Here is a 14,628-nt window from a genome sequence, read left to right on the forward strand (position 1 = left end):
AGTTTGTTTCTGTATGCTTTCTGCGCGCGTTTTTCCTGTCCTCCTGAGAAATTCGCGCGCTCACACAATTTAAACGTTAACGGTCATACCTGTGCTTCGACTCACTGACACAAATCTGTTTTTCGGCCTCTCTACTGAGTAACTGCTTAAAGGTGTCATCTTTAATATATTTGTGTTACATAATGTATTAGGGAAGTGTTTGGGGCTCAGACAACCGCATGAAATCATTCACAACAATATGACGCCGCGCGCGTGGAGTGTAGTCCAGTCGACGCAGCATCCCGGCGCGCATTCCAGTGAAAGCCAGTTGAGGCGCGTAGTAATCGCATCCTTGCGGGATTTGTCACCAGTCAGCATCATTCCGTTTTCCTCACAGGGGAGCGCAGCAACAGCAGGGACAACTCATGCAGAATGAGTGTTTGACTTCTGAGCGTCTGCTCTCTGACGGGAGTTGGTTAATTTGGACTGAAGAACATCAGTTACTGAAGTAAAAACGCTTGCGCGACCTTCAAGGTGAGTTTTGAATAACATTTTTTGGTGTTTAGCTGATTTTTTCTACTTTACATAATACACATGACCGACAGTAATAAATTTGATGTGTATGACAATTGAGAAAAAGCTGTTTAGGCATTATGAAAAACTTTATGGCAAGGCTTCTAAACACGTTGTCTTTCATCTATTATCTGTTAAAATATCTTAAGTTACTTTGACTTCTATTAGTGACTAGTATTCATTCAGTTAGTCACAGCTGTGGTATACTAGTCACTATCCCAGTAAAAATAAGTAGGCTACCTGTTTTGTCATATGCAGTGACTAGTCATAATAGCTACTTCATATGATCTCATAACGAAGTAGTAAAGCAGAAACTATTGGGATAGTTACTTGCAAATAATAAACAACCTAGCATCTAATGCATAATACCGGTTAGGGAAATAACACTCCTAACCTTGAGTCTCCTGACATTGACTAAATGCCTTACAGGTTCAGTTAGGACGTGCTTTGAAACTAAATCATCTATCCTCAGGGTTCTTCTGTCAATTAAGAGATTCTCTTAAAACTTTGTTGGATCAGTGCTTGCCCTCTGTCAAAGTTTTGACATTAGATACAAACTGCATTTATGGCACGTTGCTTTAGCAAACTTCCATTAAAGAAATTAAAGTAAGTGTCTGGAACTTTTTGGAACCTAAAGTTATTTGGCTTCAGAATGACTCTTGCCCTAGAGGTAAGTGGAGGACAAAAAGAGCGAGAGAGAAAGAGTTGAAGAGCCCTGATATTGTTCAGCTCTCAACCCCACCACACACTACTGTGGCATGCTGAGAGCTTTCTTATGTGGTTGTTCACATCCTGATAAACGCCACTGAAGGCATGCAACGCATCTGGCATCTTAGTTTTTGCAGACAGTCTAGCAATGGTGTTTTCCATGCTTTAAAAAAGGCTAGAATCCAGCATGCTCTGAACGTGCAGTGGCTTGTGGGATGCTGAACTCTTGACCAAAGGGTAGCCGGGTGGGTGCAACTAAACAGAGGTTGTACAGATTGTTTGTGTATGTAAAATGAAAAAGGAGTTTAATTTTACCTATGCTTTGTGTGCTCTCTTTAATGTGTGCATTCATGCTAAAGAGCACAATAAATAATTAGCTTTATAATTTTAGATTAAAAGAGTTGATCGATAGGGCATTAAAATACATTCAAACTATTAAAACTGAGTGATCTTGATTGTGTGCTTAACTTGGAAGCACAATGACTGGACCTCTTATTCATTTTTCATCCTTTAAATTAAATTTAAGATATTGATGGATCTGTGCTGTTTAATTTTGAGGAAACAAATCAATACCTCAGTGGTTTAATGATCTGCGGGCACAACGTGTTTGCTGTTTTTATGAGTTTCCCACAACTGTCCTCAGAAAGCCTGTTTGAGGAGACAAAACTTTGAATGAACTCTGGAGTTAGAATGTTCCACTTGACCTTTGACCTAGTGTGCATTTCTCAAGTTACACTCTGTGTTTCTAATCTCTGCAATATATAACAAATTCACATAAATCTACACAAACAAGTATCTTAAAGTAACTCACAGATAAGTGGTGTGCATAGAAACTGCATATTTTGCATTTCACAAAGCTTGAACTGAGTTACTATCAAGGACAGTTTATACTACTCCACGATTTTAAATGTCTAAAATTAAAGATATTTAAAAGCATTACCCTCATAGAGTGCTATGAACAAGATTTCTCACAACACCTTGAAAAAGGAGGCTTCTAGTGACTGTTTACTGTATCTCAAACAGCTGTAATGGTAAAAGTATCTGGCAGATTGTCTGTGAGGATGAGTCAAGCATTGCCAGGGAATGTTATTAGCCTAACTGAGGCGTGAGCTCAGGACTTCAGGCACGGCTGGTATGCCGTGAACCAGGGTCGACTATCCTCCTCCCCAGGCAAAACTTTGAAACAGAGCATGTTGGGGAACAGAAGGGCAGTACTGAGGAAAAAATCATTAGATCATCAAAATTGAGAAGAGATAACAGAGTTTTCATGGATACATTGAAAATATTGGAATATTTTTTAGTTGCTATTTATATTTTGAAGCTGTTCTTGCTTTGTTTGCTTGATTTAAAACCCAATCATTACATGGGTCATTCTATAATTGTGGGTACATCTCATGTCCGTGAAATATATTTTTAATATATTTTCATCAGAATAAAGCCCTGATGCTTAATTTTCTAGTACACAATTATATCTTTCCCAATCACACTAAAATATGTTGAAAAAAACATATCTTTTGTTCAAAAGCCATATCTTTTGTTCAGAAATGATGTTCATATCACATACAACTCTGGTATTCAGCTGTCAGATTTTGTAAAGTTGCTCATTCTATTCTGCATTTAAGCATGAAAATGACCTAAAATATAAATTAATTTCATAGTTTCGCCTTAAGTTAGATTAGGTTATTAAGACATTTGGGTGTGTGCTTCAGAAATAATAAGTGTTTATTGTGATATAACTTGTTTTATTTGTGTCTGAAAAGTTACCCTGTAGAACAACACCCCCCCCCCCTTCCTTTAGAAGCATATGGATGAAACACTAGAAGTTATGTTCCCTCTCTTTCCCCTAATGTTGGTTAAACTAGCAAACCCTGTGTAAAGAGTGGATTTATTGACTGTCAACGGTGTTACTTAAGTATTACTGATGCAAATTTAAGAAAATTTAACTAAAACTTCTGTTTTGTTTATGAAAATATATTTCTAAACATACCATATGCTTAGTTCTAGGCTTCCATGTTGAGTATAGGGCCAAAACACTAAAAATGTCAACTAAGTTACCTGTCAACTGTGTTACCAGTAAGGGGCCATTCACATGTCACGTCTTTTGCGCACTCAAGTTTCAAATGTAGATGCGCAGTATGCACGCTCATAATGGAAGCGGTGCGCTCATTTTTTCTAGGCGTATTCACGCAACATCGAGATAAAAACGTCTAAACTTTTCAGAATGCCACAAGCACACCGCAGGTCACATCACAAGAACCAACCAATCAGCTTCATTCTTTTCGTAACAACATTGAAAGCTCAGCCAGGATGGAGGAACAGCTGATCATAACTCTATGGGGATAACCATTTTAAAATAAATTTAGTAGCAGAGCTGCTGCAAGTAGCTATGTAAGGTCATGTTTGGATTTTTGGGAAAAGAGAAAAAATTTTTTTTCACATTGTCAAATTCTAAATGTACCCCCTAATTATAGAATGACCCACATATTGACATAATATTTAGTTTGCACACTTTTTATTTATCTTAAAGGGATAGTTTACCCAAAATCAAAATTACACCATGATTTACTCACCCTCAAACCACGTGTATATGACTTTCTTCTTTCAGATGAATACAATTGAAGTTATATTTAAAAATGTCCTGGCTCTTCCAAGCTTCATAATGGCAGTGAATGGGTGTTGAGATTTTTAAGTCCAATAAAGTGCATCCATCCATCATAAAAAATATTCCGCAAGACTCAGGGGGTTATTAAAGGCCTTCTGAAGCAAATCAAAGTGTTTGTGTAAGAAAAACATCCATATGGCATTTCAGCAGATGACGTAGGACACAGGTGTAGCATAAGCTCCAGTAAGAAGTGACGCAAAGCGCAAAGGAGACAACAAAACACCAGTCATGAATTAGATGTACAAAATGAGAATTTGTAAAGAAACATGTTGGAGGATTTCGATATAAGCCAAAAGGAGACTTGTTTTCCTTTGCTAAACAAAGAAATCTTCCTTTGCTCCTGTAAACAAAACTTTTGAGACTAGCATATTCTCACTGGATTTTACAACATGCCGACGTTCTACATCATCCACTGGAACGCCACTCTCTTGTGAACACTTGTGTACGACAGTTAGTGGAAGCTAGAGATTATGGTTTATAAAGTTTTAAATATGGATATTTATGTTACACAAATGCATCGATTTGCTTCAGAAGGCCGTTATTAACCCCTGGAGCCATGTGGACCACTTTTTATGATGGATGAATGCACTTTATTAGACCTCTATTGACCTACTGAATATCAACAGCCATTCACTGCCTTTATTAGGCTTGGAAGAGCTGGGACATTTTTAAATATAACTCTGATTGTATACATGTAAACGAAGAACGTCATATATACCTAAGATGGCTTGAGGATGAGTAAATCATTGGGTAATTTTCATTTTTGGGTGGACTATCCCTTTAAAGCCTGTGTAAGTTCATCCAGCGGTAATTTACTATAAGTACAAGCATCATTTGATCAGGACCACCAGATGTTTAAAAGATGTGATTTATATTGCATTAGAATTCTTTAGATGTATTTTAGGTGAGTTGTTTTCCTCATGGTAAATGCAGAGATTAGGAAGGGTGGACGGGGAGAAAGTGGTGCCTGCCTCCTCTAAAACTCCCAACTGACGTTAACACTAGATAGAGTGGACTACCAGGACAGAAACATTTTGTAAAAAACATCTGCTCACACACTTTACGTGAACTAACAAAATGGCAATGCTATCTTGACTGATTGCTGAGGTTGTAATGCATCTCAAACTTGTGGAAAAGACCAGCATGTGCAGTGTTTTGGATGATGGTTTCCAGCAAGAGTTCCTTGGTAAATGAGCTTCACATGCACAATTTACCAGTTAGCTACCAGTTAGCCAGTTAGGTTAATTTAACAAGTCAAAATTTGGCGACACATTTACGAAATGCCTGCATCTTCATCTTAGAGGGTGGGCTAGTCTTGATCTGACACAGCATATATATCATATCCCATATATACTGTACACCCACCACATATTCAAGTCATGCAGGTCACATATGTAACAATCTCAGTCCTGCTGGTCACCACACACACACACATGCATGCACATGTGCACATCCAACATCATCATAAATCTGGGCTGCGTGTGCTCTTGACTTGCAAAATCTCCCACATGTGCCGTACTGGAATGCTCAACTCAGAACAATGATGTCATTGAGTCTGGGTTCACTCTCCTCGCTTATCCTAAAATCTGACAGTCCAATGCTGACATCCAGTCACTTTTTGTCATCTCATAATGGACTGACATTCTTAATTAGTGCTATCAAGATTAAAAATAGCTCAGTTCATCTTATACACAGCACTTTTAGCTCTTCTCTGTGACATGTTTGTTGGCATTCTACAGGCCTATCAGCTGCAGATGAAAAATTTAGATTTGGCAAATGTTGCGAATTCAAGAATTCATGTGTATTACAGACTGAACCAAAAGATGATTTGAATTTTTTTTAAAGCACTGCTAAAAATGTATGAATGTCATTGCATTAGAGAAATATTACACAAAGTGCTGTTTATGTTTAAGAATGATTAAAACAATTCACAAAATGAAATATGTTGTTTTATATTAGGATATTACTGATATTACTGTTCAGTATAGTCTAGGGGATCATATTCATTAGTGATGGTTATTCTGCTATATACCTGGAAAATGGGACCAGTTGGTAAAACGTTGTTGGTTAAAAGTTGCAAAAATAGTGTCTCTTTTTTGTGGTCCCTGTATGTAGCAAAATATATGTGACCCTGGACCACAAAACCAGTTGTGCGTTTAGCACGGGTATATTTGTAGCAGTAGACAATAATACATTACATGGGTCAAAAAGATCGATTTTTTATTTATGCCAAAAATCATTAGGATATTAAGTAAAGATCATGTTCCATGAAGATATTTTGTAAATGTCCTACCGTAAATATATCAAAACGTATTTTTTGGCTAGTAATATGCATATATTCTTAATAGTAGGCTAATATAATTTTTTGGCACCCTCAGATTCTAGATTTTCAAATAGTCGTATCTCAGATAAATACTGTCCTATCCTAACAAACCGTCAATGGAAAAATGTATTTTTGTATCTCAATTTCAAAAACTGACCCTTATGACTGGTTTTGTGGTCCAGGGTCACATATGTGCATATTGTGGAATATATGTGACCCTGGACAACAAAACCAGTCTTGAGTAGCACGGGTATATTTGTAGCAATAGCCACAAATACATTGCGTGGGTCAAAATGATCTTTTATGCCAAAAATCTTTAGGATATTAAGTAAAGATCATGCTCCATAAAGATATTTTGTACTTTTCCTACTGTAAATATATCAAAGCTTAATTTTTGATTAGTAATATGCATTGCTAATAATTTCATTTGGACAACTTTAAAGGCTATTTTCTCAATATTTTGATTTTTTTGCACCCTCAGATTCCAGATATTCAGATTGTCCTATCCTAACAAACCTACATCAATGAAAAGCTTATTCAGCTTTTAAATTATGTATAATTTTCAATTTCTAAAAACTGTGATGGGTTTTGTGGTCCAAGGTCACATATATCTACAAATATACAAACTTCTACAAACTACAATCTTTTTGTTTCACCCAAACTTCTAGTCCTGTATCATGTCTAAAACAGAGCCATTAAAAACAAAGTAATCAATATTAAAGAAAGTTCAGTTTAAATGTAACAAACATAAGAGCAAACTAAATAATAATAAAATCTAATTAATTTAATAGAAGTAAATTAAAAATGAAAAGTCAAAGTCATTGGTGTGCCAAGGAGCCAGGCAGTCTCTTGTTTCTGCAACCACAACAGAGGAAACAGGAAGGGGGCTTCTGTTCCCAAACAGGATATTCAAAGCAACACAGTATGTGACTTCACGTGTCTCCAGCCCACAAAGTGCAGTAATTAGTTCCTGTTGCATGCTTTTCTAATCATCAGAGCTTTTTTGGACCCAGTATGTACAGACACCACAACAACCGTGAATGCTATACCATATTGAATTGTAATCAGAAGCATGTAGTAAAAGAACAGATCATAGAATTAATCTTAAAGGAGTACAGGAATAATATATTGAATATGATGAACATGATCTTGTTCTGCACTCTATCGATGGTAAAGCTTCACAGGCATATATGACATTGATATGTGGGTGCGTGTACATGCTAAACCCTAAATGTGATTAAGCCATGTCAGGATGTATCTACAACATGGCTTTTAAGAAGATTGGATCATGCAGATGCATGAGCCTATTGAATGAATATAAGCCAAACAACTATGCTTCATCATCAGCATAATCATCATCATGATTCAGAAAGGGCATCCACCTTCAACTTCATTACATGAGGCAAAAATAATGTAGTATATAAACAATAGTTATTTGTATGTTAATGTAAAAAAATTACTACAAGATTGTCAGACTCTCCATGTTATTTCAGATCCACTTGGGTCACATTAACACATTTGGCTTACAATTCCTCACTTAATTGTACAATTAATAAATTCAGTTTTACAAGCTAAAAGCTACTTTTAGTTTGTTCAGTGAATTTATTAATTGTACAAATGGCAAGTGCACTGGACTTAATGGCTTGGAACTAAACAACAGGCTGTGTATTGAACCTAATGGCTTGAATACAATTTAAACTGTGAAGCTAATGGCTCGAATATCATATAAACTGAATCAACTATCAGTCGATTAAAGAGAAAGGCATTTGTTTGGTTTAAGTGCCGCAAGGACAGCCCGTCTTCTCTTGTCTGCCAAACAACCTGTCCTCTAAGGTGTGAGACCCACTATACGTCTCTCCATGTGGCCACAGGGGCATTGACATTCATGACAGGAATAAACTTCCCTGCAATTGTGCAGGCTACTCCTCTGATTGCTTTACCCCAGGGATGGGCTACCGACTGCGAGCACAGCTGGGTCTGCGAGCTATATTGGATTAACTGCAACTTTTTTGCTGTATTGCCCCAGCAGTGTTTTATGAGCCATGTTCCACCACTTCCACAGCTGCTTTTATTGCCCATTGTGTGAGAGTGGATGAGAGTTGATTGCTGGGAAAACAGGGACGCCAGGATCTTCCTATCTGGTGCATGTCTGCATTTGCAGAATGAAATACTGTAGGGCTCACAAACAAGAGATAGTTGGAGCTGACAGATGACTATTGAGTTTGTAAGCTGAAATGTAATTTAACGATCCAAATATCCTCCCCTCTCCAAACCATATTTTAATTTGGTGTCAGATTGTAGGCCCAAGGATGTGTCAACAGTGCAAGGGGAGGACAAACAGGAAATGTTTCACTATATAATTAATGCTGCTTAAAAAAGAAAACATTGCAGGTGCTGTTACAACAGTGGAACTTGCTGCAAGTTACAGTACATTGATTCACCAGTAGGTGGTGACAAGTGTTTTTATGAGTAAGTCACTGAATCATTTCTTCAACTTATTCGCTGAAACACACTGATTCATCCAGAAATGACTATTTTTGACAAAGTGAGTGGAAATAGGGTGTTTAAATATAAGCTACTCATTATTTACTTTTTGTTTATTGAACTGTTGCGTAGTAGCAATATTGCATGCTGTCATAGTGCTGGTCTGGATCGATGTTGCTGTCATGATGAGACACTAAATAGAGCATGAGATGAGGTTTACGCTATGATTAGTTGGTATGATTTGTGAAGTGGATTCTTTTGTTGGCAGGAGTAACCCTTGACAAAGCACTTCTCTCAGGCAAGGTGACAGGGTCTTCTGCTCACTACCTGGAGCCCGTACAGTTTATAAATACACACTCTTTCTATATCTCTCTCTGTCACACACACACACACACACACACACACACACAGTAATAACGGTAATGGCCTCCTCTCTGGGTGATCTTTTAAAGGACTGAACATATCTTGCCAAGATTTGAAAAAACACTCTGCTGCTTCATCCAGCTTATTTAATAATTCTATTCCTCTGCATTTCGGTGGTCATTTGTTTGTTTTAGAATTCATGCCTTTAAAAAGAAGACATACATCTTTCTGATCAGTGCATAACTGCCCACACACATTATGTCTTTTAGAAGAGAAACTTCTGCTGATGTGACCGATCATACTTAGAGTTTTTGAAGGAGAAAGGGAGTAGAAATGCTGCCCGTTCATAAATAAGCTATTAAACTGAGGGGAGCTGGATCATATAATAATTAAAGCCTACGCCAACACCATAAATCCATAGTGCGGTTTCACAGTCAGTTAGAGGGAGGATATCTAGAGTCATGCACGCACACATCCAAATTGCATGTATGCATTTATGCACATGTGCTCCACCCATAGCAGATGCACACACTCATGCACAAAAATGCATTGTGAATCACTTCTTAATTATAATGAAACCGTTCAAACTGCTTATTTGATTTCTTAGGACAGCATTGTTCACCTTCAGTACCATGTACTTTCTTTTTGCGGACCCCCAGGGTGCACTAAGAAAGAATCATGTGCAGACAGAATGTTGCAATGTTTTTTAGCCTACAGTATGAGCTGTCAGATCTGAGGGCAGATGATTCTGTACAATTTGCTTTATTTGTGTCTGAAGGCAAGGCTCATAAATGACTCAAATGTCATGTGTCAGATAACTCGTCATGCTATATGGGCCATTCTACAGAAATTCTGTAGTTGGAAACGTCCTGGAAATGTTTTTTTGTTTCTTTTTCTTTTTTCCAAAAATGTGTATGTATGCAAATAGTAATATCCAAGGTACACATTTCTAGTAATTGTGCAGTTAATTATCATATTGTATTTTCAGAAAGTTTTGAAATATTTGTCTTCTCCCCAAATTTGTCACTACCAAAACACAGTAATAATAATTCAATTAGAAGAGTTATATTAACCTGTTAAGATTTTGCTTCCATCCACATCGTATATATATATATATATATATATATATATATATATATATATGTTTGCTATTTTATTAAATTTGAATTTTGAGTCAAATTTTTCTTGTATTAGGCAAAGAAAATATATATATATATATATATATATATATATATATATATATAAAATATATATAAAATACTCATAAAAGACACTTTTAAAATCAACAATGAAAAAAAATGTTGAAATTTAGGTGTTTTGGTTTGGTACAGCCACCTCTCAGTTGAGAGTACTCAATAAATGATGATTTTTTTTTATGTATTAAGCTTACTGATATTTTAAATGTTATTGTGTGTTTCAGTAGACAATAGTTTTTTTGGTTGTGGGACAGCAGTTTGCAATTCTGTAAATGGCCCATATAAGGAAAGAACCTGACATGACCTGTTTATCTACAAATGTTATTTTTTCTATTTGAAGCAGTTTTCAGTAATCACAATATTAATGCAAATAATGCTTTGTTTCTTTCCAGCCTTCCATACGGAGGGATTTTTGAGGCACATTTGCATAAATTTCCATCATGAAGCACATGTCCATTTCAAAATGGCTAAGTCAGCTGGGGCTACCTCAATACTGCACGCTGTTCGATGAAGAATATGATGGAGTGGAGGTAAAGTCAGCACACACTGTGAGTTTAGACACACATGCACATGCTTATACACACGCAGAGCTGCATACCCCTCTACAGCATTTAAACTGTGCCATGCAATTACTCAAAACAGTCATTTGACATTGCATGACTGCCTGTGAGCTTGTCTTTATTATAATCATAAACAACTGATGGAGCTGTCAGTCAAAGTGAGCTTGAAAAGCAGCAAACGTTACAGAAAAGTGATATTTAAACTCTGTGGTTGAACTAGGGAAAGCACACTGAGATTGCTTTCAAAGCACCTAACTGAATTTAGACCAGCTGATCTGACATCTGTATTTTCAGCCGTGCTTTTGGCAGCACGCTCCACCTGGAATGCAAGTGTGTCCAGGAACTGCAGCAAAGCGGAGATTCTGAAAGTATTTCCGTGGTTTACAGATACTAGTATGCTTGACTTTGTCCATAGGGCTACTGCCAACAAAGTACTTTAATCACACAAATAATCCTAAACTTTAAACTTTACTCTACATTTACACAGAAATGTTTGCCAGAACTGCTATTATTGCATGGATTTAAACAGTGGCAGGCCTTTCACCTAAAGGCCATTGTGCACATACTCATACAAAAAAAAAGGTACAGTTCTGTCACTGGGGCGGTACCCTAAGGTACAAAAGTGAAAAGGTACAAATATGTACTTTTAAAGTACTAATATGTGCCTTTAAGGTATCAGTATGTACTTTCAAAGTATTAAAATGTACCTTATATTAGGTACTAATATGTACCATTTAGGGGTAGGTAAGGTACAAACCACTTTTGTACCTTAGGGTACCGCCCCAGTGACAGAACTGTACCTTTTTTTCTGACAGTGTACTGTACTTTACTGTTAATCTTCAATTCCTGTTGTAATTTTAAATATTAAAGGAAAACTATTATACCCCTTTTTACAATACAGTATTCAACATATGAAGTGAATCAAAACTTTTAATCAAAGTTGTCCTAAAACCAAAACAGTACCTGTTCTTGTCTTAGGACAACTTTGATGAAGTTTTTTGATCCACTTCAAATGTTGACTACTGTATGTAATAGAAGTCTTAGGCCTCCCCAGAATGTCCCTGTGAAGTTTCATCTCAAAGTAAACCACAGATCATTTATTATAACCTATTTGAGTGGAAACAGAAACACACTGTTTTCATGCATGTCTCTTTAAATGCAAATAAGCTGTTGCTCCCCACCCCTTTTCCAACGATAAGCCCCCAAAGCTGTTGTTGTTCCATCCTGACAGATGACAGCTAAGCGGAATCCCGGGAAATAACCCATGGAACTTTGACCAGTGACCAGGACAGTTTACTCGTGCGTGACTTGTATTAACACATTTGGTCCATTTATAAACGTTGCTGTGTGAAAGCAAACTGCACCAAGAATAAAAGGCAGCATTGTAATAATTTTAATCCCTGTTTCAGAACAAACCAATCGATCTACAGGTGTGAAAGCACCCTTAAAACATATTAGTTTACACTTCTGATATATGGTTTTCTGAGCACACGCATTCGAAGCACGTGCACTGAAAGCGGCTGTCACACAGCATGTACTAAACAAAGTTCTTTTTCATGACTTATTGCACTTAAACTGTCAAATACACACAATTTTATGTTAAAAACACGACTGAGTTACAAAAACAGTCACGCTATTTTTTACATCAGATCGGAGTATTGCCAATATGGCCGTGCATCCAGGCAACTGACCAAATTGTGACATGAGTGCAAACCCTCTATTAGATCTGTGTGGCAACAGTGTAATATACAATAAAAAAAAATACTCTCTTGTCTCCTCTAAGGCTGGGACTCTAAATAGTGTTCTGTGCTCATCTCAGTGCAACCAATGACAGAAAAGTTAGCATGCTTTACTCGAAATTTGGCCATGGCGTTAGAACTGGTACACCGTTGTCGTTTGCGAAAACACAATGGTGGCGGCGTGGATGGAAACATGCAGATTAAGGGGTGGTATTGGGCAAATCCAGCATTATGGATGTGACATATAAATGCTGAGAGAATGTATGTGTTACCAATATATATAAAATATATGTTTATATTTTATGAAACCCTTGTTGATAGAGTCTAATCATCAGAAAAATGTAAGTCTATGCACGAGTTTTCTATGTTAAAAAGGAAAATAATCATGGATATGACAAAAAAGGACACCGTTTTTAAGAGACTACATAGTTTCTGCTTTTCTTTCTGCGAATTAAAATGCACAAACCAGATGCAATAATACCCAACAAATAGAGAAGTGATGGCTCTTCACAGAACATATAATTGTACTGTTATGGATGTGACAAGCCTGAAAATAGTACTTACCAGACTATGGAAAATCATGCACTAAAAAAAAAAAAAAAAATACTTTAAAAACTATAAGAGAGACCTCACATGGGTATTTGAACCATTAAATGTGGACATCTGTGCTATCAGTATAGTAAAAACCGTTGGTAAAAACTTTATTGTTTCATAGTAAGGTTGACATTTGCATGGAATTACCCTAATATTATAATAAGATCCCCTTTTTTACGTCACGGGGAGCGAAATCTCAGTGAAGGCTTACCAAAATAAATTTATTGGGTTGTCCTTTTTACGTTTTCTGGGTTGGTAGATGCACTGGGGACCCGATTATATCACTTTTTAAAGGTTTATGTCCCTCCTAATACTCAAATATAAATATAATTATATAATTATAGATAATTTCAGATTAATTTTTGGCCATCTATTTACATTAATACAGGGCTGTCCGATGCATTCCTTTGAGAACCACCTTCCTGCAGAGTTTCGTTCCATCCATAATTAAACACACCTTAACCAGCTAATCAAGATCCTCAGGATCACTAAGAACTTCAAGTCAGCTGTGTTGGAGCAAGTTGCAAATGATTTCTACAGGAAGGTGGCCCTTCAGAAGCGGGATCGGCCACCCTTACATTAATGCATTTGCACATCAAAACATAATTTTTACTTCCATTCTAGCCAGAACCATGATAGCTGTATGTAATGGAAAAATGTCGATCACCACCTGTTTTGTCACACATGAGATGAGCCCCAGGTGGCTCATTTTCAATGCCCTATAAAGAAGTCCAGTTGCTCTGAAATAATTCGCTGTATGCTCCACAAATAACATTTATAGGAGCTGTAAAAGTCACTGTCTTATCCACTTTACAATTTAACCAGCTCCCCATCTTTTGCAAGAACAGAAACACTAGGAAAAAAGACACTCAGCTGTCAAGAATAAATTAACAGTGGATCAGAAGCAACAGCAGCGTTGACTGAGATGACCACATGTCCATTATAGGCTCACTGATTACACTGTGTAATTCACATTAATGCTGATTCGTATTTTAGTGATTCCAGCTCACTAATGGAGAGCAGGGTAAAGCCTGGATGAAGAACAGCACCAATAAAATAGCTATTGAGCATCCATTACCACTTAAACCAGTGGTGACAGAGGTGTTTTCTCTTTATTTTATAATTGATTTGAGTTACACACAAACACTTACACATCTATATAGCATCTATAAATTTCAATTCTGAATCATGTTTATTAAAATTCAGGAGTTTAATTAGAATTTCAAAAGCATTGTCAGTTAAATTCTGAGTGCACAAACATGCATTTAGTACCATTATCATCATTATCATATCAAAGTACCATAGTTTTGTCATCAGATACCATCACTCTATGGATTTTTTTTATAAGGGCAACTAGTAATGCTTAAAATATGAGTGTTTCATGAGGATCTGTGGGCACACACACACACACAAACACCGAAAGCACCCACCTCATAGGACACTGGCA

The 14,628-nt window shown here is 36.8% G+C and overlaps 1 protein-coding gene across 2 annotated transcripts in view; it reads left to right on the forward strand.

Annotated features, from left to right (window-relative positions):
• Positions 1-288: 288 nt before the first annotated feature.
• Positions 289-14,628, forward strand: part of bcar3 (BCAR3 adaptor protein, NSP family member) — an 81,255-nt gene continuing 66,915 nt past the window's right edge. The window contains exons 1-2 of one of the 2 annotated variants that reach the window (XM_051118225.1): positions 289-513; positions 10,681-10,836. In XM_051118225.1, the coding sequence (XP_050974182.1) occupies positions 10,729-10,836 (108 nt within the window). In that variant the 5' untranslated portion in view covers positions 289-513; positions 10,681-10,728. The remainder of the gene's footprint in view (positions 514-10,680; positions 10,837-14,628) is intronic. The other variant, XM_051118226.1, reaches the window with a different exon arrangement.

The sequence above is a fragment of the Labeo rohita genome, chromosome 8 (assembly GCF_022985175.1).
Source record: "Labeo rohita strain BAU-BD-2019 chromosome 8, IGBB_LRoh.1.0, whole genome shotgun sequence".
NCBI lineage: Eukaryota > Metazoa > Chordata > Actinopteri > Cypriniformes > Cyprinidae > Labeo > Labeo rohita.